The following is a 26,062-nucleotide window of genomic DNA, read 5'->3' on the forward strand; positions in this document are numbered from 1 at the left end:
AGGAATATTCTTCTAAAAGGAGGCAGAACTCAAAAGAAAAGGCAACAGACATGAACTATTAAAAAAAAGGCATACAGAAAAAAAATGGCTTCAAAACTCTAGACAGGGTAATATATACATGAATAATAGAGAAAAGGGAAGTATATATAGAGAGAGAAAAAAAGGCGTTAAAACTCTAATAAAGGAATGAGGAAAGGAGGAAAATATATGCAGTTTTAGAAGGAATATATCACGAAAAAGAAGCGCTAAAACTTTAAAGAGACAGAACAATATAAAAAAGGCGTATATATAGAGAAAAATGCGTTAAAACTCTAAAGGAATAGTAACAGACATGAATTATATATATAAAAAAAGGGTGTATATAGAGAAGCGCGGGCTCCCTCCCCCCATCCCTCTTCCTCCCAAAGGTTGCTAGATTGTCGTACTCAGCCTCCTATGTTTGCCGATTTCCTACCCCAAAACTGCCTCCTCGACCCCAACAACTGCCTTCATATATAGTTATCGTTAAAATGGTTAATTATCGGTGTTTTGTGGCAATAGCTATGGCTCAGAAACTGGTATATACGAGGCTCTGAGTACGATAATCAGGTTGAGTCGGAGTCCTCCCTGACGTAAACAAACTCGGGGTAGCTGGCGGGCTTGGGCGTCCCTCATCACTCCTCGTCCTCGGCCTCACGCTCCTCTCGCCGCCCCGCCCCCCTCCTCCTGCACCATGGACGAGGAGGTCTCGCTCGTCCTCACCGTGTATGAAGGTGAGGTGATCATCCGCCCTCTTAATGAGAAAGGAAGGCTTGCTGGGGTTTGTCTTCCCGCTCTCCCCGCCTCCCCCACCCCAAGAGACCACATTGATCTGCTCACTCACCTTTCCTACCGCTCGTCCTCACAACCGACGAAGGCGATGCCGTGTTTGGGTGAAGTGGTCTTTCCTAGGTGGTTGAGGCCGTGCCCCGTGTCGTCATGCTGCTTAGACCAGGCCAAGCACACCTGACCCAGCTGTGTTACCCGGACTAGTGATTTGGGTTAAGATTCGTTTTAGGTCCGTGCTAGTATCTCATTACCTAACTTATGAAACATCAGTATCTCTTCATATATCTTTTCTACAAACCTTCAACAGTTGTGGAAACGCTTTGAAAATCCATTTCAAGGACTTTTTTTTTTACTCTTGAAAATAGGGGATAATGTTTACGAAAGCGCGTTGCCTCCTCTGGTGACGGCCGCGGCGACGCTGCAGCCGGTGTTGCGAGAAATACCTCCTCACTGAAATAAGTTACGTATATATGTGGGGGGGGTCCAGGTGGGGGCGCAGCCCTCCCTGGTTAAAAGGGGGGGTCGAGGGGGGTGCAGCCCCCCGTTAGTAGGTCGTAAAGCTCGGTTGGAGTAGTTTAAATATGCTCCCCGACCCTAAACCCTCTGCCAGCTATTTTATGGCTGCGGCGGCTGCAGTGTCGCCGCAGCCGCCACCAGAGGAGGCGACGCGCTTTCGTAAACATTATCCCCTATTTTCAAGAGTATAAAAAAAGTCCTTGAAATGGATTTTCAAAGCATTTCCATGACTGTTGAAGGTTTGTAGAAAAGATATATGAAGAGATAGTGATGTTTCATAAAGTAGATTATGAGATACTGGCACATACCTAAAATGAATATTTACCGTGATTTGTGATGAATAAGGAATGCAGCAGTGGGCTGATGCTGAAGAAGGGGCAGCCACCTTTTGTGAAGTTAATACTTACATTTTGGATTCTTTTTTGGTCCCTGAATTCAGTGCAATGACTAAGGTCTTCTGAAAAATAGAAGGGGGGTCAAAGGGGGTGAAGCTCCCCCTGTGAAGGGGGTCGAGGTGGGCAAAGCCCACCCATTAGGTAGGTTACATTAAGTTGAGTTAGGGTAGCTTGGTTTAGATTTATTTGGCATACGGTGTTGGCTGACAGAAATATGAAGTGCATGATGGGATGGGGCAGCGGCAGGGGTGGGTCCACCATGCTGGCCGGTGTTAATGGGTAGGAGTGTATTACAAATGTTTTCATATTCCATTTCCTACTTCATAAACTAGTTTCCTGAAGTCATATATGTCTTGGGTCTACCACTAACCCTAAAACCACATGGTAAATCATAGAATAGAGCGTAGGGATCAAAACATACCCATGTGGAAATATAGTATGTACTATCTATTTTAGCACCCATTGCATTCTGGAGTTTGACACTTTCTGAGTCATATTCTTTAGCTTTGTTTATAACGATTTCCCGCTTAAATGGGTAAATGGGGTTGGGGTTTGTGTGTGGGAAAAACCTCCTCTACCCTTTTTAGGAGGTTGTGTTTTTTATTTTTTTATTTTTACAACAAAGGAGACAGCTCAAGGACACAAAAAAAAGGAAACAATAATAAAAAAAAAGCCCGCTAGTCCCTGCTCCTAAAAAGAATCCAAGGAGGTGGCCGAAAGAGGGATCAATTTTGGGAGGAGAGGTGTCCTGATACCCTCCTCTTAAAAGAGTTCAAGTCATAGGCAGGAGGAAATACAGATGAAGGAAGATTGTTCCAGAGTTTACCAGTGTGAGGGATGAAAGAGTGAAGATGCTGGTTAACTCGTGCTTAAGGGATTTGGACAGTAAAGGGATTAGCATGAGAAGAAAGTTGTGTGCAGCGTGGCTGTGGGAAGGGGGGAGGCATGCAGCTAGCAAGTTCAGAAGAGCAGTCAGCGTGAAAATAGCGATAGAAGATAGAGAGAGAGGCAACATCGCGGCGGAATTTAAGAGGTAGAAGACTATCAGTAAGAGGAGGAGAGCTGATAAGACGAAGAGTCTTAGACTCCACTCTGTCCAATAGAGCTGTGTGAGTGGAGCCCCCTCACACGTGAGATGCATAGTACTCCATACGAGGGCGGGCAAGGCCCCTGTATATGGATAGCAATTGTGTGGGGGAGAAGAACTGGTGGAGACGATACAGAACGCCCAACCTCGAGGAAGCTGATTTAGTGAGAGAGGAGATGTGAAGTTTCCAGTTAAGATTTTGAGTTAAGGATAGACCGAGGATGTTTAGTGTTGAAGATGGTGACAGCTGAGTGTTGTCGAAGAATAGGGGATAGGTGTTTGGAAGATTGTGTCGAGTTGATAGGTGGAGAAATTGAGTTTTTGAGGCATTGAAGGACACAAGGTTCCTTTTACCCCAATCGGAAATGATAGTAAGGTCTGAGGTTAAGCCTTCTGCAGCCTCCAGTCTGGAGTCATGTAATTCCTGTTGAAAGAAGTTGAATAATGCAAAGTGGAGTCATCAATGTATGAGTGGATAGAACAGTTTGTTATGGAAAGAAGATCATTGATGAATAACAGAAAGGGAGTGGGTGATAGAACAGAGCCCTGTGGAACACCACTGTTAATAGGTTTATGGAAAGAACAGTGACCGTCTACCACAGCAGAGATAGAATGGCCGGAAAGGAAACTGGAGATAAAGGAAAAGAGAGAGTTTAATTTGTAAGTGTAATATTTGTCAAATTTTTTTTGAGATATGCTTTGCAATGTGTTGTTTTCAATATGGTGGTCAAGGCGGTGGGTTACTTTGGTGGCACCCGAATCTGCTTTTCTCATAGTTTTGTTGTATTGCCTGAATTCCTCTTCATGTTACTTGCACTAGACCTTTGCATGTCACGAAGCACATAAGAAATTAATCCAGACCAGGACAGGTTTTCACCAGTGCTTGGGATCGAACCTATGACCAGCGAAATGGGAATGCCAGTCCATAACCAGTTGGCCATGAGTAGGGTGACCACCCGTCCCTTAAAATACGGAATCGTTCTGTATTGGAGAATGAAATGGTGCGTTCCATTTTGAACCAATATGGAACGCCATTTGTTCAGTATTTGTCTGTCTGAATGGGCAAGCAGATAAAATTCAGCATTTTAAAGCTGTAGTGATGGCATTTTTTGGTTAATCTAAAAAAAACAGGCCGTAAAATTATGTGTTTGTCAAGGGTTCACTGGTAGCCTGGTTACATATAGTACCAGGTCTTTCTCTGCCTCTGTGGTGGATAGTGGAGTGTTTCCGATGTGTTATTGGTATGCTGGATATCTCCTCCCAAGGTGCATGACTACATTTTTCTTCCTTGAATTGTAGGAGCCACTTTTTGTTACATTTCTATAGCTTGATGTCTTCTTGTAGGAAATCTGCAGTCAAAGGGTTAACTATACTTTGGTTGAAATTCATGTTAATGGTCATTTGATCTCAGTGACTCCCAACCCTGCAGTTTTGGGAATTGTGGTCACTAATAATGCTGATAATGTTTGTTTTCTATATGCATTGTAGCTAAATTGCTTGCCCTCAGTCATATATCAATACAGTAAGTCCTGTATCTGAACATGCTTCATATCCAGATATTAGGCCTTGGCTCTGTTATGTCTGTATCCAGATTTACTTGGCCGTATTCAGAAGTAAAGTTCTAGCATGGCTGGTTGGGCTGGTCACAAATGAAAAAAATTGTCCGGTCAGCTGCTGGCCTCTCTTGACACACAGATTTATTGGTGGTTTTTATTGTTCATGCATTATTTTCCAAGTGTCCACTATCCACCACAGAGGCAGAGAAAGACTTGGTACTATATGTAACTGGGCTACCAGTGAAAGCCAAATCTGTGCCAATCGCAGCAGACTGGTTAAGGGGGAGACAAGTCCCTAGTCTAAACTTCTTGCAATGTAGAAGCTACAGCTCTTTTCATTACCTCTTCTGACACACTAAAACACAGACACGTATTCTAAATACCCAAATATCAGAGACAAACCATATTCATTAAAAAAAATGGTAGCTACATATATGAATATACATTGAGTATTTCTATGTGTGTTTTAATGTCTAAATACTGCAACTTAGAGATCAAGGGACACTTTGAAATTAAAGGAGAGGACTGTCATGAGTGGAGATGGTGATTGAGTGAAGTGATGCACCCCCGGGTGTATGTTCCCCGGTGGCTAGTTAGAGCTATTCATTGTACATATTGTGTCAGTATGGTCTGTACGAATATTGTTCTGTATTCAAATTTTGTCTGTATCCAGATGGTTTGGGCTCTTATTAATTCGTCTTTGGGAGGTATAACTGTATGTACACTGTTTGCATTATAGATGCCTATATTGATGTGATTCTAGTTTACATTAGATTATATTTTTTTCAAGGACGTGGGCTAACCTCACAGAAAGGATGGAATGTGCAGGTGGTTTCCAGATTAGAGGAGGTGGAATTGTCCACCAGTCCTGTACCACTCACCACACAGCCCAAGTTTGAGGAAGAGATATCTTGGAATATCAGCTTGGGTATACTTTCAAGGTATGTATATGTTATTTTTTATTTGTTCACGTAGTGCTGTAATGAATGTATGTAATGTATTAAATACATTAAGTTGAAAGTGAGGACTTGTGCCTAGAAGCTAAGGCCTAAACAAAGTAATGGTGAGTAAAGTATCAAACATAAAAAAAATATAGGTGTTCTGGTACACCTGTACTAAAGAGAAAGTAATTCTATGACACAATTTTTTTTCTTCTTATTAGATTTGCAGATAACAGGAGTATGTAATGTCTTCAGTGAGGCTTATGGTCTGTGATATATATACAGAAATTAAATGTAGTGGTAGGCATCCAGGTTTATCAGCATTTTATGTGGTTGTGATCAAGTGTGTTTCACTGTTTTGTGCTTGTAAAATACTTAAGGGGCGTGCCTATGGGTCTCCTCCTGCGCATATGGTACGTCCAATAGCTTTGAAATTGTAGTATGTTGTTTGTTGATGTAAAGAAATGATATTCTGCGAATTTCATCAAAATCGGGTGAAGTTTAGGAGAGACTCAAACAAAGCGTGTTTTTCATTTTTTTGTTTCACAGGCTTTATTTTTCAGTTAATCGCTTTGAAAAAAATACCATAGAAACATTGTTTACTTATCTACATTTTGTTGGAAGTGAATTTTTGATTTTTTGTTTTGTCTTTGAAGAAAAAAAATTACAATTTTTTGTCACTTATTATTTTCTCCACTCTGTGTCCCGTTTTCTTTTGACATTTTTGAAAATCCATTTCCAACAAAAAATTGCCCTTTAGTTGTAGTTTAAAATGATACCTAACAAAAGCCATTCAGACGTTTTACCGATTTTGTGAAATTATTTGAAGGTTAAAAAGATACTTTTCGAGATATTGGCTCCTAAAGATTTTTTTTAACATTTCTCCCTGTCTTGCCATTTGTATTTATCTGATTGGTATGAAATTTTCACATATGACTGTATATACCTTGTTGACTTACCTCAGAATGATAAGGCATCTGGTCCCCCTTTCTAAGAAAGTATTACTCACTCGCAGGTGAGGGTGTCAGTAGGCGCCACCTTCCTCATTGTGGCCAGGTAGCGCTAGTGCCGTGGGAGTGCCTTGCTTCTACACTACTCTCTTGCTTGTTTTCTGAGGTTTGGCCGCTCCATAAGCCCTCTTGATGTTGGTGACTTTTCTGGTTGCCTTGCGCTTGTACATCATTTGTCGGGACGTTTTTTTGGCTGGAGAGGAGAGAAAAGTACGACATACTTTTCCCGTCTGTCTCTCGCTTGGCACTGGCGCGGTGGCACCTCTCCTCCTCCCCTGCCTCTCCGCGCGAAGAAGAGAGGATGACAGATGACAAAATTTACGAAGAAATAAAATATTCTAATGCAATTTTTACGTATACACGAATGATACGGTTGATACCGCATATGTTGACAAGAGCGTCTTATGACGCGCATGTCCGACTATTACTCTAAAGCCCCCCCAATGGGGAGGGGTTTTAATTTTACGAAAACAAACCTCACCATATGGTAATTTAGGGTTTCCCGGCCACGCTGAGCGAAAAATATGTACTCGTCCGATTTTAAATATATTCGTCAAAAAATACCCTATAGGCGCGCTCCTTAAGGATGTGGACATGCGTCCTTTTCTTTAATAATGATTCAGGACTGATTCTGGTCATTGATAGGAATTCTGAATGTTTTTTTGCAACACACACTTTTTCACAAAGTCAAGGTAACCTATATGTGGCCAGAATCCATACCTCCTCCAAACGTGACAATTCAATGCAAGGTTATCCTTATGCCACTTGCAATGTTACATCTCTTTCATTTTTGGGTAACATTAAAATTGTTGTTTTTTCTTGTTAAGCATAAAGTGAGTCATAAACTCCTTAGCGACGACTATGACGCTGGCGTCATATAATTTTTTCTGACGTGGGTGACGAGCATGAAGCCAGCGCCGGAAAACGAGAAGCTCTCTGGAAATTGAACGGCGCGCGTAACAATGTATGTGTCGATCCTAAGTGACTAACTGGCACCTCTTTTGCCCTAAGCTTAGATGACTCCGTGCTAAAAAATAGTCTACAGTTCCTGCCTACGCATCATGGCATCTGCAGAGCGATTATATTCCCTCAGCCGTCCTGTTTCGGCAGTCTTCTTTAGTTTCTGCTCATCATGTGCATACTGAGCGTAGTCTTGACACCTCCACTGATTTACCTGATGTTCTAGATGAACAATATCTTGTTCACAGGAGTGTTCAGAGGAATGGGAAGCAGAAGTTGGATTTTTTTGGGAATCATGGAATCCCAGCCAAACGGTCAGTCCAAATGATAATCCGATTTCACAGTTGAATTATGCGGATGATGTTCTGCAACTTTTATTCAATGAAATTCATTCTAGATTGAAAAACTACAAAAATTATTTTTTCGAGTTTCATTGCAAATTTGGCTCTCTGTAGTCAGTAATTTTCCTGGTAAAAGATTATAAACTATATTTTTGAGACTCCATCACGATAAAATGAGCAACTTTTCTTCCATAAATTTTCCTGTACGTCGCACCAGTAAAAACTTGTAATTTTTTGGAATCATGGAATTCCAGCCAAGCTGTCAGACCAAATCATAATCTGATATCACAGTTGAGTTATACGGATGATTTTCTACAACTTTTATTCAAGGAGATTATTTCCAGAATGAAAAACTTTATTTTTTTATTTATTTTTTTATTTTTTTTTTGTTTCACTGCAACTTTGGCTCTCTGTAGGCAGAAAATTTCCTGGTCAAAATTATAAACTTTATTTTTCAGACTCCATCTCGATAAAAGGAGCAACGTTTCTTCAATAAATTTTCCTGTACGTTACACCAGTAAAAAGTTGGAATGTTTTGGGAATCATGGAATTCCAGCCAAACAGTCATGGGAGATCACCCAAGAAAACCTATTGCGTCACTGAGGGGTTAATAGGAATGATATGGCACACTTTCACTATGTTATGAGCATGTTTGTTTCCCAGCTAATAAATTTGATCTGGCCAGGTTGAGGAAGTTAGGTGTCTCATTGGTGGTGGACTGCATAGCACAGCAGCAGGAGAGTGGTGAACAGTGTTCTCTTGGCCATGCAGTCCTGTCGCTGACTTCACTGGACCCAGGAATCAAGGTATTTCTGTTTTCTCTTTATATAATCAAGCAGCAATATTATTATTTGTAAGTAAAGCTTACACAAGCCAAGGGAAATGGTCTGGTTGGCATCACAGTTATTTTATCTTGGCAGGATGAGCTGCTCCTCTCTAAATGACGTTTATGCAAACAGTCATCCCATGACAGTCATTGTCTCAGCATATGTGACTTTAACAATTTGCCTGGATCCCCATGAATGTTATTTTTAGCTGGAACTTAAGATCTCAAGAGGTACTTAATGGGGGTGCTTATGATTCTATAATGTCAGTCAGGCAACATGTTTTGGCCTGTTCTGTCTAAGACAGTACCACATGTGTTCTTGCTGTTTCAATCATAAATTAGGGACTGTAATGCATGCTCAATAGTAATAAGTCTTAATTTCCTTGCTTTATTTTGCTCTACTAATGGTGCTGTTATATATATCATCATCTTCAGCCATTACAAATCCACTGTAGGAAAATGTCTTTTCCCAGCATTCTCTATCTTTCTCTGTCTGATGTTAGTACTCCATCCTGCTCTGCCAAAGGCTTTAATTTTATCCCTCCACTTTAAATTATAAAATAGAGTTGTATTAATACTCCACAAGCATAATCTCAATACAACCACAGGAATGAAAAATAGAGCTACACTAGTAAGCATTGTCTCTTCCCTCATGTGAACTCTCAACACCATTATATGTATGGCATCAATATCTGTTCAGAAGGATAAAGATTCAGATCTTCAGTTTGTTTGTGTTCCCTGTCCTAATATATGGCTGCAAGATGTGGGCACTAAATAGCAACTAGAAGAGGCAAATTCTGTAGAATCATGGTGTATGGCTAGAATAACTTTGTGTCTTGTTGGAAATTACTCCGTGAGCCTGAATTGATGCCTATTACTTGCATAGTACATGCATGCCAACACTGGCTTAATGGTCATGTGGGTTGTTACCTAGAAGTCAATCTTGCTTATCGGGTTTTGACTGTAAGAGACCATCCTGTGTGGAGAAAGTCAAGGGGGCACACACAAAGCTTGTGGTTCGAGCAAGTCTGTTGATCCTGCCAAAAGTCACTTAGGATGGAAATTCGCCCTGCATGGAGACTTGCTTGAAGGGACTGCCAGGGATGGCATTGTAGGGTGGGCAAAGTAATGGGCCCCCCAGTATGTGCCTCTGTTGATTGATTTCTCATATACATCAATTGATGTTTGTGTTACTCAGATATATTCAATTTCAAAATTTCCACAGCTAATTTATGTACCCTAAACAGTCAGAGCCCATGTGGCACAGTCTTGTGGACGGGCCCCACAACAGACTCCGATCCCATCCAAGCCTTCTGCTGAATCTAAATCTCCATGATGAAGGTGCTGAGGTAAGGTGCAGCAATGTTTAACATTAATCAAGAAATTGATTAGCAAAAGTTGTTTTTATTCATGAATTTTACTTTGTTGTGGAGAAAATCAAGTTTTATGCTGTATCATTTGCCTTTCCATATGGTTTGATTTGCTAGATTTACTGAAAGTGATTCAATTATGTTGCAGGTGGTGGATGATTTTGCAGTAGTGAAGCCCAAGCAGAAGATTGTGATGGAAAGAGATGGCAGTGTTGCCTCATCATCTAAAGAATCAGACTACTTGAATGCTGCACAGGAAACTGATATTTTTACAACATTCAGAAGAGCTGGGGATGGAAGTGGTCGTGCTGCAACTCCTTGGAGTTTGAGATCCGCTGAAGAAAAAGATGAAATACAATATATGGAAGAATCAAAAATAAATACAAATGATATAGTAACACTTGATGAAAGTCAAGGAAGCAGTGAGTGGAAATTTAACAGGAACAACTTAGAGAGCAGGAGTGGCCAGTTCAGTGTAAAGTCTTATGATATATCTAATGTACAAGAACATGGCAATTCTCTTCATGGACACTCAGTTCCTTCTTCTCACCTTAAGAGTAAATCATTCCCCAGTCAGAACCATTTTGATAAGAGAAGTCTTCAACAGTCTACTTCAAAAAACTCATCTGTGAAGGAGAATGGCCATAGGGTAGATCTACAACTCTCCTCCAGCAAGAGTAATGACTTAGTGGCCCTTCCCAGTACCTCTAAGGGAGCACCACATGCACCCGAGAAGCTCCTTGCTGTCCCCCTTCTCAACGCACAAGGCTCATACTTCCAGATTGGTACAGCTGGTCTACCAGATGAACAGATGTTTGAATACTCAGTCACAATTGTTTTTGCAAAGTACCTTGACCAGGTAAGTGTGTTAATTAGAATATATTGTTTTCCTAAGACTATTTTCATGGCATAGATCTTGTGATATTTGTGATTTTAAGTCAAAGTGTATTATGTATTCATCAGAGTAATTGTATTGTATTGTCATCTGTAAATGTTCTGTGTCTACATGAAGCATTGTGCTACAGTACCCTATAATATCTTCTATCACAGCTGGTGCCCCCAAACATGGAGATTCGTGATACCGATAATATTGTGTTCTGCTACTCATTACTGACCCACTTTGTGTGTGGAGAACCCATTCAAGACTTGGCAAACCCAGATTTTCAAGCGGAGAATGCAATGGGTCGGATATGTTCCACTGTTCATAACCTAAGTGAGTACTTTATGCAACACCTAGACCTCCCCATCAACCTCACTGTGGGAGATGTTTGTCTGGCATCTGCTAATGTCAGACTCTCACAATTTGCTGGCAGCATACTAACTGGGGGCTTGCCTGTGAAGGTTGAGGGTAGTTATCCTTTGGTACCTAATTTGTTTAGTCCATTGGGATGGAAACCAAGAGGAGAGCCTGTTGTTGGTATTATTGTCAACTTGGCCTCAGTTGAAGAAGAGCTCTCTGTACTGCCCTTCCCTTCTATGGTAAGGGACATTTTGAGCAGTGACAGAGGCTTCCACCCTATGCTGGATGTCCCCTCAGCATCATCGTCTGACTCTCAAGAGGATTCTGAGATTGAATGGGTTGATCAGAAGGATGGCCTGAGTTCCAGAAACAACAGGACTGTAGCCAGACTTGGGCACACAGGGAGACACAAAAAAAGGCATAAAACATGGGCCCAGAAAGGAAGGCAACTACACATGGCAGCACTGGAGGTGGAGAAATGGAAAGAAAATGAGCAGGAGTCCTTTTGGAAACAGGTGAGTAATTTTCTTTGGGTTTTGGTCTGATCAAAATGAGTTCTGGATGTGCATCTTTGTAGAAGCAACAGGTGATTGTCTGGTGACCCATGAATTACGTGTTCCAGTGGAGTGCAAGGGAGGCTGAGCTACAGCAGCACCTGGCACAAGAATGGGAGTCCCACATGAACTCCATGGAGACTCAACTGCAGCAACGGCTAGAGCAGTGCCACACTTTACACCAACGCCTCACAGAAGGTCTTCGTGCCCTGGAGACTCAGGAAAGGAGTGTCAGTCTTAAGGAGGAATCGGTGAGTGTATCTTTGTGCAAGATAAATTGATTTGAAATTTTTTTTTTCATTGCTCTAATTTTCAATCTGAATGGTAGATATAATAACCTCAATCTTGTCTTCATCTAACTAGTATTTTCATGGTTATAACTGTGTTTTTTCAGATAAAAACACAAAAAGAAGACTTGAAGTTGAGAAAGTCTGAACTGAAGCGTCTTATGAAAGAAGTTGGTAAAATTTCTAACAAGGAGAGGGAACGGGTAGAAAAAGGAGAGGCTGTGAATCTCCAGCAGCAGCTGTTTCATGAGAAGCAGCAACGAAGGCTGCTCCAGAGGGAGGTGTGTACTTGGTATTGTTTATTGACCATTATACTAAAATTATATGCAGCTTTAAACCCCTAACACACTTGAGTCTCATATGGCTGTCTTGCTTGGCAATTTATAATCTAGTAGGAGACTAGACAACATTATTTGGTGAGTGTGGGGCTGTGCTTAGCATCCAGCACATGCCTATAGACTTTTTCTTGACAAAACTTCTACCCATCCAGCCTTTTATGAATATTTATAGCTGCCCAAGTTTCTTTAATCAACTGATAGATTTTGAGTGTAGCTCTTCAGTCTTTGTCTCTGAAGCAGATTTCTTCATGATTTTTATTCAATATATAGTTTAGGCACGCTGAAAGTTGAGTATTTAATCTACCATGAGGTGTACCTGCGTCCTCCCTTGTGCACAGGTGAGGGATCTTGAGGCAGCCAAGAGGACGGCCGATAGCACAGTAGATGCACTCAGACTTGGGAGTCAAATAAAGGATGAAGATATTAATGTTCTTAAGAGAGATAAGGTGAGTTACTGTATATATATATATATATATATATATATATATATATATATATATATATATATATATATATATATATATATATATATATATATATATATATATATATATATATATATATATATATATATATATATATATATATATATATATATATATATATATATATATATATATATATATATATATATATATATATATATATATATATATATATATATATATATACCTCTGCTTCCCAGAGAATTTCTACTTAGAGTACACTTGTGATACAAGTCTCTTTCTGTTCCCATCAGAGCATGGTGCATTTTGACAAAGGAGGAATCTAGTGCTCAAGGGGCGAACAAGCCAATTACCTAGTTTTTAGTTACAGGCTTTCAAAGTCAAGCATAGCAAAAACATAATGAAAAACACACATAGCACTAACGTCATGCATCAGTAGAAAGTTTTCAGCCAGACAAATTCAATGGAATCAGTGTTTGTGTGAAATTGTGTTAAATATTAAAAAAAACAGAAACATGTAAATTTTTTTTTTTATTAATGCATGTTTATTATCCAATTTAATCCAAAGTTGGAAAATTAAAAGAACATGATGTAACTAACAGCCATTTTAAATTTCCCCCCAAAATTTCCATATTTAGGCGTTTTATGAGTGTTTTACTAGTTGTCTTCACTCTTTGAGCCCTGATAGAGCTGACTTCATTCACTGCAGACTGGCAAAAACACGCTACTCTCACCACCCTTCTACTGGGCCATGAGACCGATTTCCCATTTTCATGTTCACAGAGGGTTGCACAGTGCTTCCATCTATCGGAAACCGTCGAAAACTCAAAATCCGCCATGTTGGCGTGTTCGCCCCTCAAGGTCTAGACGCCTCAAATGATTTGATTATAAATATGAAGAGCACTCAACCCCCAGTGTGCTTCCATGTGATGATTAAGAGCTTTATCCCTTACTGTAACTTTTTATGAATTGCAATGGAATACAGATGTTTACTCTTGATCATTATAAGATTTCAGTTAAGTCAATGGATTCGTGATTTGAAATGTAATCCAGAATGCTTGCCTTTCTAGATATTAAATGTTACTATGCTTTTTTATTGAAGGTGTCATCATGGGTGGTTATGAAATGTCCATTTTCTCCTGCCCAAATATTGATCCCTGCACAGTACATTCTCCTCTGCCACTCCTCTCTTTTACAGATTGTTACATATTACAGTAAACTTTCCTTTCACCATATTGCATCAGTCTCACTCACACTTATCCAGAATGAGCAGCAGTAAATTCAGTAAAAAGTTTTGGATATGACTTTTGTTATGTTGGTTTTTATCAGTGTTATATCATTAATATATTTCACAGGAGCGGTTACAGGAGGAGCTTTCAGCCTGTCGCCAGAGGAAAGAGTATTACAAGATGCAGTGGGTCAAGGCTGTGGGTCAGCTACATCAAACCAGGGCTGATGTGAACAACTACAGGTAGGCAGGCATTTTCTCTCATACATGCACACACAATCTTTCCATCTGCTTGGTCATTTCAATTGTGGTCATTGTGTGTGTGTTCATGTGTGTGAGCATGTTTTTTTTTCCTTTTTTTTTTTTTACAACAAAGGAGACAGCTCAAGGGCAACAAAAAGAGTGTAGAAAAAAAAAGCCCACTACTCACCGCTCCCACACCAGACAGAAGTAAAGAGGGTCCAAAAGAGAGGTCAATTTTGGGTGGAGAGGTGTCTTGATACACTCTTCTTGAAAGAGGTCAAGTCACAGGTAGGAGGAAATACAGATGAAGGAAGGCTGTTCCAGAGTTTACCAGTGTAAGGGATGAAAGAGTGAAGATGCTGGTTAACTCTTGCATAAGGGGTTCGGACATTATAGGGATGAGCTAGAGTGGAAAGTTGAGTGCAGTGGGGCCGTGGGAGGGGGGGAGGCATGCAGTTAGCAAGTTCAGAAGAGCAGTCAGCGTGAAAATATCGATAGAAGATAGAAAGAGAGGCAACATGGCGGTGGAATTTAAGAGGTAGAAGACTATCAGTAAGAGGAGGAGAGCTGATGAGACAAAGAGCCTTAGACTCCACTCTGTCCAGTAGAGCTGTGTGGGTGAAGCCCCCACACACGTGAGATGCATACTCCATACAAGGGCGGACAAAGCCCTTATATATGGAAAGCATCTGAGCGGGGGAGAAAAACTGGCGGAGACGATACATAATGACCAACCTCGAGGAAGCTGATTTAGTAAGAGAGATGTGAAGTTTCCAGTTAAGATTTTGAGTTAAGAATAGACTGAGGATATTTAGTGTTGTAGAAGGTGACAGCTGAGTGTTGTCGAAGAATAGGGGATAGGTGTTTGGAAGATTGTGTCGAGTTGATAGGTGGAGAAATTGGGTTTTTGAGGCATTGAAGGACACAAGGTTCCTTTTACCCCAATCGGAAATGATAGCAAGGTCTGAGGTTAAGCGTTCTGCAGCCTCCAGTCTGGAGTCTCGCAATTCCTGTTGAGAGGGTCTTCTGTTGAAAGAAGTTGAATAATGCAGAGTGGAGTCATCAGCGTATGAGTGGATAGGACAGTTTGTTATGGAAAGAAGATCATTGATGAATAACAGGAAGAGAGTGGGTGATAGGACAGAGCCCTGTGGAACACCACTGTTGATAGGTTTAGGGGAAGAACAGTGACCGTCTACCACAGCAGAAATAGTACGGCCGGAAAGGAAACTGGAGATAAAGGAACAGAGAGAAGGATAGAATCCGAAAGAGGGCAGTTTAGAAAGCAAAGAGCTGTGCCAGACTCTATCGAAAACTTTTGATATGTCTAGTGCAGCTGAGAAAGTTTCACTGAAACGGCTAAGAGAGGATGACCAAGAGTCAGTTAAGAGAGCAAGAAGATCGCCAGTAGAACGCCCCTTGTGGAACCCATACTGGCGATCAGATAGAAGATCAGAAGTGGAAAGGTGCTTTTGAATCTTCCGGTTAAGGATTGATTCAAAAGCTTTAGATAGACATGAAAGTAAAGCTATAGGGCGGTAGTTTGAGGGATTGGAACGGTCACCCTTCTTAGGCACAGGCTGTATGTAGGCGTACTTCCAGGAGGAAGGAAAGGTAGATGTTGACAGGCAGAGGCAGAGTTGACCAGGGAGGGTGTCAGCATGGAAGTACAGTTTTTGAGGACAATAGGAGGCACTCCATCAGGCCCATAAGCCTTCTGATGGTTGAGGCCAGAGAGGGCATAGAAAACATCATTCATTCATCATGCATTCATGTGTGTTTGACACGTAACTTCTTTCTTGTTTCTTGATCTATGGACCCCCTCCTATCTTTTTAGCCATAGATATGCTATTAATGATGATACAGTGTACATATGTTTTGTGCTTTGTTTAGTTATAAGGTGTAAGATGACAGAAGCATTGTATTTATGTATTTGTTTTGATATTACAGATGTGCTTTTAGTTCATACAATTAGATATTATTTCTTTTTCATTTCTGTGCTGTTAAGAGTGGACATCGAGAAGCTATCCCCTAAGCAACACCGTATGCAGCCTCAGGCCAAGAACTCCATCCAGTACAAAGATGAAAGGCAGAGTGACCGAAGACAGCTGAGAAGCCTTCCTCAGCGTGCTGTTACTGACGAGCCAGGGAAGAAGGGCAGTATTATGACACCATTCACAGATTCCAAGAAGTTTGTTAAGGACCTAATCAAGGAGAGAAAAGGACTTAAAGACATGGTGGCTAAGAGAAGACGGGTGGAAGAGGGGGATGAATCGAAAAATGAGGTTAAGGTGCTATCCTCTACTAATGATGTAAGAAAGATGATGCATTCCTTGGTAGACAGGTAATTCAGCAGTAGATAATACAAACTATAGTAATGTGTATCTTGGATGTTTATATTTGGTTTAGGCAATGTGATCTCTTTTGTTTAAAATTCCACATGAATCATTATTTATGGTTTTTGAAACAAAATTTTCATTGAGGAAAGTGACCACATTATCTGGCAATCTCCAACCATGACATAACATTTACCAGTACCTAATTGAAATCCATACCATTTTTGGGCTGCTCCTGTCAGGACAACAAGGGTTGTGTCAAATACTTACCAAGAGCAGAGTCATTCTACTTCATAAATTTTACGTTTTAATTGACCATGACTGAAATTGGATTGCAGCATAGCAAAATTAAATTTTTACCAAATTGGAAGGATGATAGCCATTTCATTCCATGAAATTGAGTGGTATGTCTAATCAGCAATATTTCTAATAGCACAAAAGCAATGCAGGCCTTATCAATATATTTTGTCACACACACACACACACACACACACAGATACAAGGACAGTAGAGTATTAACCATTTCAGTGCACATTTATGAATTTATTTATTTAAATCTTGATTTTTCACTGAAAAACTTTTTGATGTATTTGATGTACTGACATGTGCAATATCCAAATATTGAACTATCAATTCCAAGGTGAGGGTTGTCTTCAGTTTCCCATATCCATTCCAGCTTTTCTTTGTACTTCCCCAAGGCCAGGGGATCCTCATTCTTTATATCTTTTTCTGTTTGCTGATATTTGTTAAGGAATTATAAATGTGAAGCTAATTTGCCTAATGGAGACTGCTGAAAACTTTGTCAGGAAAGTAAGAAGAACAAAGCAGGAGCTCAATGTGTAAGTAGATTCAAGTGTGGCGTATTGATGCTGTTTTTGAAAAAAACAAAAAAGTTGAGTGGAGGGACAAATTATTAGTTTGATGGTACACCCTTCACCTCACAGGCTACTTGGCTGAAGGTGGTATCACTGATACTGAACTAACTGAGCATCTACCTGTGCAAATAAATAATTACAGTTGGTTCTTAAATTTTTTTCTTTATCTTGAATTTTTAGTTCCTTGTCTATGCATGGTCAGTTTTTGATCAGCCTTCTCTGCTCTGTCCTGTTCCTCATTTCTTGTTGGTTATTGATGGAACTGACCATTTTGAATTTGGACTTCTTTGGGGTCCAAGAAAATAATATAGAAAATATATTGCAGTCATGTATTGGCATTTTAGGACATAAGGTTTCAAGATGTTTCCCTTGACTAAATGACATGGAACTCCTGGGCCCTGTCAACTCTCAGTGGCACCCTTGAGGTAAAATTACATCCAAGCCTGATGAACAGGTCTTATCCAGAAACATGGAAACTTTTGTCCAATCAGCCACTGAATTGGAGTTGTTTTGCTGGCTGGATTAATGAGCATATCACAAAGTCTGTGCTTGATGCAGACATAGTCTCTAAGAACTTCTAGGACCAGCCATCTGTTCCTTGTGGTCACTTTGCTCATTTTTGGAATCAAGTTTAGGATGATGACTGAAGGAGGACTTTATTTATACAGTCTAAAGTATGCAGGTTGTGTACGGTGAACTTAGGAGAGCTCTGTCCCTAGCATCCAGGTCTTGTTCTGAGCTAGTTCAGTACTCTAGGATGTAGTAGCTTGCTGTGTTATCATTTTCCATCTTGTAAACATCTGGCAAACTATTTTTTGTTACATGCAAAAAATGAACCAGTCATAACAAAATATGAGGGTAAATTTATAAATGTGCATTTTTTCTTTGTCTGTCTTTGTAGATTTATTTTGGATAAAGTAATATGATAACCTACATAGATGAGGTGGTTCCAATCAGCCATGTCGAGGACCCACACCACTGTCAAGAAGATTGGCCTGTAGAATATCTTTGGTGTGGTACTCATTTATGAAGCTGAGAGAACCTTTTTCCAGTCATTTTTGTTGTTCATGAAGGAAGAAAATGAAAACTTACAATATCTATCCTGAGTATCATTTCCTTAGTTGCTTAAACAGCACATTTTACAATGGTATATCATAATCATCATTGACCCTCTTCCTGTGGTGGCATGGTGGAAAGTCAGAATGGCTATTGACCATTATGATTTTTCAAACTAAAATAGTTCAAGGGAAGGCCCAGGCCTTAACTCTAACCTCTTGTATTATATTTATGTCCTTTTGTAGTTAAATTTTTAGGCACTGGAATATAGTCTTGCATTCTTAATCCTGTTTCAAGGGTAAAATAATGATACAACCTCCATAAAATTATTGACTTAAATGTATAAAGAATGCTTACAAAGAGCAACACATCGTGTCAAGGCCATATAAAACTTGTACTTGTGTTTAGCATCAGATGATAGAAAACACCCTTTGTATTAGTGGCATTCCTGAGTACTTTGTTTTCAGAATATTTAGCAGTTATCATTCACAGATGCTTTCCAAAAATATGAGTGGAACTTAAATATCTGTACAACTGTGTGGGCTAGCCATGGATTTTTTCACAACTTGACATCTTTATTATCGATATACTTTATTAGGTTTTCTAGGCCAAATAAATAATTTTCATCCTTATTTCCAAAGGAATGTAGGACATGTGCAAAGTCAATCATTTTCACCCTAACTTTGGGCCATGCCTCCGTGGACACAACGGTTTCACCATTCATAACATCTGGGGGCACTGAGGTTAGTTGGTCTGCATCATACACCACCAGGATTGAGCTTCCCCTGAGCATGTAGCTGCGCTGAGACTCAACCCAATGGTGAATGTGTTGCAACTCGCGCACTATGGAATGTCGGAGGTGTGTGGCAATGCCTGTGGTGCCCTGGCAGAAGTTATCCAAGCCTGAAGCAGGGAATTACATTATTATTACATGTCCAAATAGCTTGAGAACTTTACCCTCCTAAGTTTAATGATGTTCATTTAACATAACAGATTAGCTTAAAACTTTGTTGCATGCTTATCATGATGATAAGGTGTTGTCATTTTATGGTAACCACCCACATGTCCTTTCCATATCCTGATATCAAACAGCCTATGCTGAAAAAATTATCAATACTGCAACATACAGGTAGGTAATTTAACATTGTCGTGTGCTTCGGCAAGCTTGCCATGTCTGTGTGCTAATTACTATAGTCTGTTCAAACCAAGTGTTCCTCTAGTGTCTAAGCAGCATTTGTAACACTGCACCTTATTGGCTGGCCTCCTCTCTTGGCTCTCACCCTGATTGGCTTGTTTCCTCTCTCGGCTTCATAGAGGTGAGTCAGTCACACATGCTCTTGGTGTTATATGTTTTTATATTATTTCCCCTAGTTCACCTCTTATACAAGGTAGGCAATTTCAATTTGCACCATTGAATGAAGTAGTGATTTTAGATCCTAAATATGCTTGTCACAACTCAGCAAAAAAAAAAAAAAAAAATAAATAAATAAATAAAAATAAATAAATAAATAAATAAATAAATAAATAAATAAATATATATATATATATATATATATATATATATATATATATATATATATATATATATATATATATATATATATAAGTGAAAGAACAGATCTGAAATGTGTATGCTATTTTTACATTAACTGATATTTGCAAAAAAACATTGAGTCAATGCTGATATAAACCATTTCCTGCTATAAAGACGAGTCTTGTGGACATGATGGTATAACCAGACCAAAGATAAAATATGATGTAAGCGAAACAGATTCAATGGTGCAAAGTAAAAATGTCTATCTTGAGTAAAATGTGAGCTAATGCAAATAATATAAAACATTTATCACCAAAAGTATGTGTGAGTGACTGCCACCTCTACGAAAGAGGAAGCCAGCCAGTTAGGGAAGAGCCGGGGGAGGAGGCCAGCCAATCAGGTGCAGTGTCACAAATGCTGCTTAGGCGCTGGAGTAACACACTATAGGTCAGTAAGAGGATCCAAAATTGTCTTTCCATAAGGAGTCCATTACTAATGTAAAATTACTGAAATCTTTATGAAAATCAACTTTTTAAAATTCTCTAATTTTAAGTTTAAAAAAAATGTAGATTGGGAAACTTGAATTACGATTTATTTATTTATTCATTTTTTTTACTGACCTTGAAGTACCTGTTGTGTAGTCCACTGTTTACAATCCTCTTGGCTCATCTTAAAATCTGCATCAACCTGCACGACCCTCATACCTGTGAGGCGGAAGCCCAGCTCCTGCAGCATGGCATGTTTCTTCTGTAATGCATAAGATATCATAAGATTATTCTTCACAGTTCACTGTGGGATGGTTAGTTAATTTGATTTTTCAAGATGATGTTATCCTGTGCAGTTTGGAGAGTGGCTTGAAAGTGATGGTGAGCTGGTATGTTTGTTCTTTTAACCACTGTTATAGTTGTTTGCAGGATAAATGGTTATTATATGCTTTAGATGCATCTAAAAAAAAAAAAAAAAAAAAAAAATAAAAAAAAAAACCCGAGTATGAAATCCATGAGTGACCTCAAACTAAAATTTTCCTGGAAATTTAGATTAGAGAGAATAGAAGGGAACAATAGAGATTATTGTCAGCAGCCTCAGAAACCTGTGTTTTGCTTAGGGTGAGAAGGTGGGGCTTAGAGGAGAGATGGTGTGTTCCACAGAGAGGAGATTAGAGTTAAGATTGTGAATGTTGCAGAAGTTAATGAAGAGAAAGCTGGAGGAGCTGTCAAGACACCTTTTTGGGTCATTACCAGATGTGAGATCTGATCAGGGGACACTTCCAGATAGGGAGTTTGAGGCTTTTTTTTATTTTACTTTTAGCTGTAATTTTTAGGTATAATTTAGTAATTTTCATAAGAAAAGGAGGAAATTGTGTATCACATGCATGGAGTTCAGTGTGGAAACTAAGAGAATTTGTCGTCAGACAGCATGCTGAATTACTTTCTGGTGTTATTTGTGACAAAAAGTATTTGATAGGCTTGCTGGGCCCCTTGCCTCAGTATGTACCTAACTGGGTGTGGCTTATGCCCATTGTGGCAGGTGTTTGGCTGTCTACTCCCAATGTATATTCTCAATATACTTTGATTTATTTAGTAAAGCTGTAAAGATTTTGACAAAGCAGTATTTCTTCCATAATTGCTAAATGTCATACACTAGGATTTAGGTCTTGATGCTGAAATTATATTTACACTAACCACTTAAGTCTACCATGCTGAACTCCGGATATACTAGTTACTCTTTAATAGTAGTCCTGAATTGTCTCAGGTCTTATTATTTATCACTGCATCTCAGAGAACAGAATTTTAAGATAGAAAAATCTGATGGATGACACTAACTTCTGCAGTAGACAGGATGTGCCATGCTCAATACTTCACTACTAAAGAATAAAAAATACATGTTAGTGATAAGTAAGGAGCCCAAACTTACCGCAGCCTTGCCAGGGTAGTGGCAAGTACGGCCTATTTTGATGTCTGCAACACACGGTTGCCTTAATCCCCATGTCAGGTCCCCCAGTAACAGGTGCAGCTCATCTGTGGGACCAAACAACAACCACATCTTTAGGTAAGGATCAAGGAGTAACTCAAACATTCTTGAAATTTTATTAGGAAATAATTCTCAGAATTTTATTCTTTTATATAATTATTTCATTGTGTGGTATAAATATTATTTCAATACATGCATATAATGGACAAAGCAACAATAAGATTGGATATTAGAAACCTTTATCTGTCTGTGACTATCTGTTTCTCTCTTGTCCCTTTCACACTCACCTTTGCCATCAGGTCCTGGAACACTTTGAGAGCCGTGGAAGGCTGGCATGAAGGGCTTCAAAGTCACATCGTCTTGATGGGTTGAGGTGGCAATGCGCTGATATAATTCTAGCTCATCTCGACACACTGGCTGGAGCTCTGGGAAATAAAGGGAAGCATTGAAAATTTTTGCTGGTCTAGATTTTGCTGCAGAAATTTATCCACTTGTCTTTAGTGATGGGTTGACTTGCCTTTTAAAAATTTTGATGAAACATTAGCCCTGCATGGCACTGCAACACACATCCTAAGGGTCTTTCGAAACTGTTTTGGCAATCAAATATTCTTATGATAGGAGGACCAAAAAGCCTCAAACCCATCTTACATGTTATATTATTTAGAGTTAAGATGTTGGTTGACATGATCAGCGTAAAGGATATCAAGGCATCTGAGTGGGTTAGAACAAGTAGGTGAAACTTTCAATCTGTCTAAAGTGCAAGCTCACCATCCTCAGAATAATCTTTTTTCCTGGTGACCTCCACATCAGGATTGAAGGTTGGGTTGGCATTTAGCTTCAGGGGCTTCAGAATCCTCCCTTTCCCATCTTTTAGCACATCTGGTGAAGAAAGTTTATTTTAATCTCTGATTCATATGGTGGCTTTATTCTGTATATAGCATGTGGTTATTTTTTTTTAGTATAACTAATGTTTTCTACATAAGGATAGGGAAGAATATTTCATCTTTCCTTGATCAAGAGGTCATATGATGTGGATGCACCCATCCTTGAGGTGTACCACTCCTGTTAATATATTCTGTAATCTGCTGAATTATAGTGAAAAATGAAAGACTGAATCATTAGTGTAAGATCAGGCATTATTTTAATGGTAATATAATTGAAATGATTCTTTAACAGTAACTGCTTCTGGTGGGCTCTACACTGAACAGGTCTGTGATGGAAACTTGTAACAACCTTGCTTTGCTTGTTAGCCTAAAGATGAAAAAATGCAGCCTTCTCTATGCTTCTCATATATTTAACATAAATGTAAATCATACATTAAAAATAGGGGCAATATAAGATAATCAGCATGAACTATTTTCTGATAAAATAAACATACAATCTTTGGGAACAATTCAGTAATGGTTTCCACTTCTTTGTACTTTGTGGTTATTTTTTAACGATGTTAAAGGAGAATTCTAATTTAGGATTTTGGAGTGCGAAACTTAGACGGACATCAACAGTACTTCCAGAAAAAAAACCGAGATGAATGAATGATGAATGTCCTGCAGTAAATTTCCTCAGATCCACTCCATTTGGGCAGGCTTTATGTTGTAATTTTGTAAGCTTCAACTTTATATTACACATGAGCAGAAAATTTTCTAAGCCCTTAGCTTATATCCAAACTTTAAAAAATAGCTGTTTCCATTAAGTAAATTAAGTAAACTGAGTAAAATTATAGATCATAAATATCCCAGGATGACTGTCATTTTGGAGGGGTGGTGGGTACTCACGTGACCGGCTGCCCTTGTGGTGGCCGCCCACTTGGAGGTCATAGGGTGCCAGGTCACTCATGGCGTCCCTTGGGTGAGCCCCCAGCACTCCACCTGACTTGTGTTGGGTAGATCTGGGGAGTCACTGCACAAGCTTCAATTATGGACATTCTCACATGACATTAATTTCAAGAATGCAGTGAGGACAGCTGGAAACAGTATAATTTTGGTAATCTTTCTAGATTTTTTATTTATTACTATTAGGAAAGTTTGAGTTTTAAAGGTAGCAGTATATCAGTGCTTGTAATGGTATCTGGTTTGGGAAATTTCAGAAAGTATATTGAGGAGGAGGAGAGGGTGACCTGCATACTCCTTCATGTTCAATTTACAAGGGAAGGGAAGGGAAGGCTGGCACTGGGAATCCACCTCTTTCAAACTTAATTAAAGAGAGGCTTAACATCAAGACTGGTGTTTGCTTATATTTATATAAAAAAGATAAGATATTAGGGTTAAGTGTGAGCTGATATGCAATCTTTTTTGTTGTATTTTTTCTAATTAGCTTTTTCATTTTTTTCAGATTATAGTGATGATGATGAGGAGGAGAATGAGGAGAAAACCCTGATTATAATGAATTCTAGTTAAGCCTAAGCTACAGATTTAGTACAATGGTATGTGGAAATTATTTTTATAATGTAAAATAAATTGAATATCAAATAAGACCTTTAAGCAGTAGCAGAATCATAAATAACAAGGTTTTATATGAGATGCAATTCTTAGTTCTATTGAGGCAGTGAAAAAAAAAGTAAAACAAAGTAGAAAGAGTTGTCATCCCAAAAAGGCCAGTAGGTAGCCTGCCCCCAGCTTCTCATGATACACCTTTAGTAAGGTGAAAACCTAAATCATGAAGGAAAGGATGCTACAAACCACTCCACTTCGTACTAACTATTTTGAACACTATTTACTGTTTGTGATATGAGTCATATTTATTTTATTGCTTTTATTATGTTTTAAGATTTTCTGATTTCTTTTTTGAATTTCTGATTGAGCAGAGTGTTAGTCTTGCTGGCTGTCTGTGGCACCTGCAGGGATAGGAACAATATTGGCTGAGACTAAGGAGTCTCCTTAGCTGAGACGGTTGGCTAAAAAGTTCAAGGCTGTTTTCAATGACGACTGATCTTTATCAGACCATTTGTTAGCGAACAACACTATCCTGATAACTGTGTGTGGGCTGCAAAGTGGACGAGTTCAGTAGTGGCTGCAGCAAGCCGTCGGGGCTGACAGTAAACACCAAGGAGGGTCTCAAGACTCCTTGGAAAACAGGGAGTGCTCTCTGACTCAGGCATCCACGCCTCAGCACACCTACTGGAAAAAGCTCTCGTTTAAGTTATTGACTTTTCCATGGGCTGCTCAGTAATCCTAACGACAGTTTTAAAGGGCTTCTGCACCATGAACGCGAAGAACACCAATGGAATTTTAATCTGCTTTGTGGCCTTCGAAACTGGTCCTGTCATTTTTAACTAGCGGGCCACTGGCTAGTGTGGCGGGCTGTGGATGACTTGTGTTGGGGGAGCGAGTGGCGGGAGCCAGAGACTTTCAGGCATATGGACTTAAAGACCCCCAGTCTCCCTGGTAAACAAACAGTGCCAGGCTCATGTCAGGGGAGCACATGTCTGGCATAGGGCGGAGTCGTGTCTCGGGTTTGGGTTTACAAATCGGAATATTCAGCGTGGCAGCCGCCGTCCCATACTCACCCTGGCTATAACGGCGTGAGAAGACGTTTGGGGGATCGCTGGGACTGGCGATGACCGTCTCTCCTTCTCCTGGACCTACTGGTGGACTGGGGAACACGTCCAGTGGCACTTCCCTCGCTGGCACCCCTGCACCCTGCACTCGGCAAGGTGTTAACTGGCACCCTCACCGCCAGCTGGCCGTGACGTCACCGCGCGGTTACATAATAATACATAGATGCTCAGCCCTCACAGGCCCCGTGGTTTGGACTCATAGGTGGTCTGTCCTAAGTGGAAAAGGGTATGTAGAGGGAGAGATAAAAGGTTTGCAGGGATGATAGAAGTAGAGATAGAAGGATAGGGAGAATATAACTAGAAATAGGACAAGGGGGATTAACGCGCCTCCCTCATCTCGCTTCCTGGCTTACGAAAGACTAGTGTGTTGCCATATGATGATAATTATGTATTCTACTAACGAAGCCCTCGTAAGAAAGAACGCGAGCCCTGCTTTTGGATTTTAGTAGTGTTGCGTCGCGGGTGATGGTTGCCGCCTTTCTGGCAACACTCAGTAGCAGTGCTCAAATGTGTCGCACTTTGTGTTCACAGCGTGTTGCATGAACGAAACTTATTATAGCCTCACCTCAATATCAGTGTCACGTTTGAGAAG

General features: G+C 39.8%; 2 protein-coding genes across 4 annotated transcripts; one reads left to right on the top strand and one right to left on the bottom strand.

Moving 5' to 3' along the window:
- Window positions 1-585: 585 nt before the first annotated feature.
- Window positions 586-18,454, top strand: LOC126998483 (centrosomal protein of 120 kDa-like). The gene is made up of 11 exons (XM_050860215.1): window positions 586-752; window positions 5,152-5,302; window positions 8,299-8,419; window positions 9,687-9,788; window positions 9,958-10,668; window positions 10,860-11,564; window positions 11,672-11,854; window positions 11,998-12,171; window positions 12,567-12,674; window positions 14,030-14,145; window positions 16,154-18,454. Exons 1-11 carry the CDS (start codon window positions 713-715, stop codon window positions 16,491-16,493), a joined length of 2,751 nt encoding a protein of 916 aa, XP_050716172.1. The 5' UTR covers window positions 586-712; the 3' UTR covers window positions 16,494-18,454.
- On the bottom strand, window positions 18,451-25,586 carry LOC126998484 (uncharacterized). Of its 3 annotated transcripts, none has more exons than XM_050860216.1 (7): window positions 25,420-25,586; window positions 23,690-23,813; window positions 22,686-22,796; window positions 22,205-22,342; window positions 21,861-21,964; window positions 20,567-20,693; window positions 18,451-19,315 (listed from the first exon to the last, which is right to left on the bottom strand). In XM_050860216.1, the coding sequence occupies exons 2-7, from the start codon at window positions 23,748-23,750 to the stop codon at window positions 18,972-18,974; spliced, it is 885 nt and encodes a 294-aa protein (XP_050716173.1). In that variant the 5' UTR covers window positions 23,751-23,813; window positions 25,420-25,586; the 3' UTR covers window positions 18,451-18,971. The 3 variants fall into 3 exon arrangements, with proteins under 3 accessions (XP_050716173.1, XP_050716175.1, XP_050716174.1); XM_050860218.1 differs by having other exon boundaries at window positions 23,690-23,802; window positions 25,420-25,581; XM_050860217.1 differs by having other exon boundaries at window positions 23,690-23,877; window positions 25,420-25,576.
- Between the last annotated feature and the right edge of the window lie 476 nt (window positions 25,587-26,062).

Source organism: Eriocheir sinensis, chromosome 14 (genome assembly GCF_024679095.1).
Source record: "Eriocheir sinensis breed Jianghai 21 chromosome 14, ASM2467909v1, whole genome shotgun sequence".
Lineage (NCBI taxonomy): Eukaryota > Metazoa > Arthropoda > Malacostraca > Decapoda > Varunidae > Eriocheir > Eriocheir sinensis.

What these genes read in the sequence shown, in the direction of transcription:
- LOC126998483 (XM_050860215.1), top strand. Translation starts at nt 713, where the DNA reads ATGGACGAGGAGGTCTCGCTCGTCCTCACCGTGTATGAAG. An exon ending in CACTGGACCCAGGAATCAAG is followed by an intron (nt 8,420 to 9,686) that starts GTATTTCTGTTT and finishes TACCCTAAACAG; the next exon opens with TCAGAGCCCATGTGGCACAG. An exon ending in GCTGATGTGAACAACTACAG is followed by an intron (nt 14,146 to 16,153) that starts GTAGGCAGGCAT and finishes TGTGCTGTTAAG; the next exon opens with AGTGGACATCGAGAAGCTAT.
- LOC126998484 (XM_050860216.1), bottom strand. Translation starts at nt 23,750, where the DNA reads ATGAGTGACCTGGCACCCTATGACCTCCAAGTGGGCGGCCACCACAAG. An exon ending in CCACAAGGGCAGCCGGTCAC is followed by an intron (nt 22,797 to 23,689) that starts GTGAGTACCCAC and finishes TTTCTTCACCAG; the next exon opens with ATGTGCTAAAAGATGGGAAA. An exon ending in TACACAACAGGTACTTCAAG is followed by an intron (nt 19,316 to 20,566) that starts GTCAGTAAAAAA and finishes TCCCTGCTTCAG; the next exon opens with GCTTGGATAACTTCTGCCAG.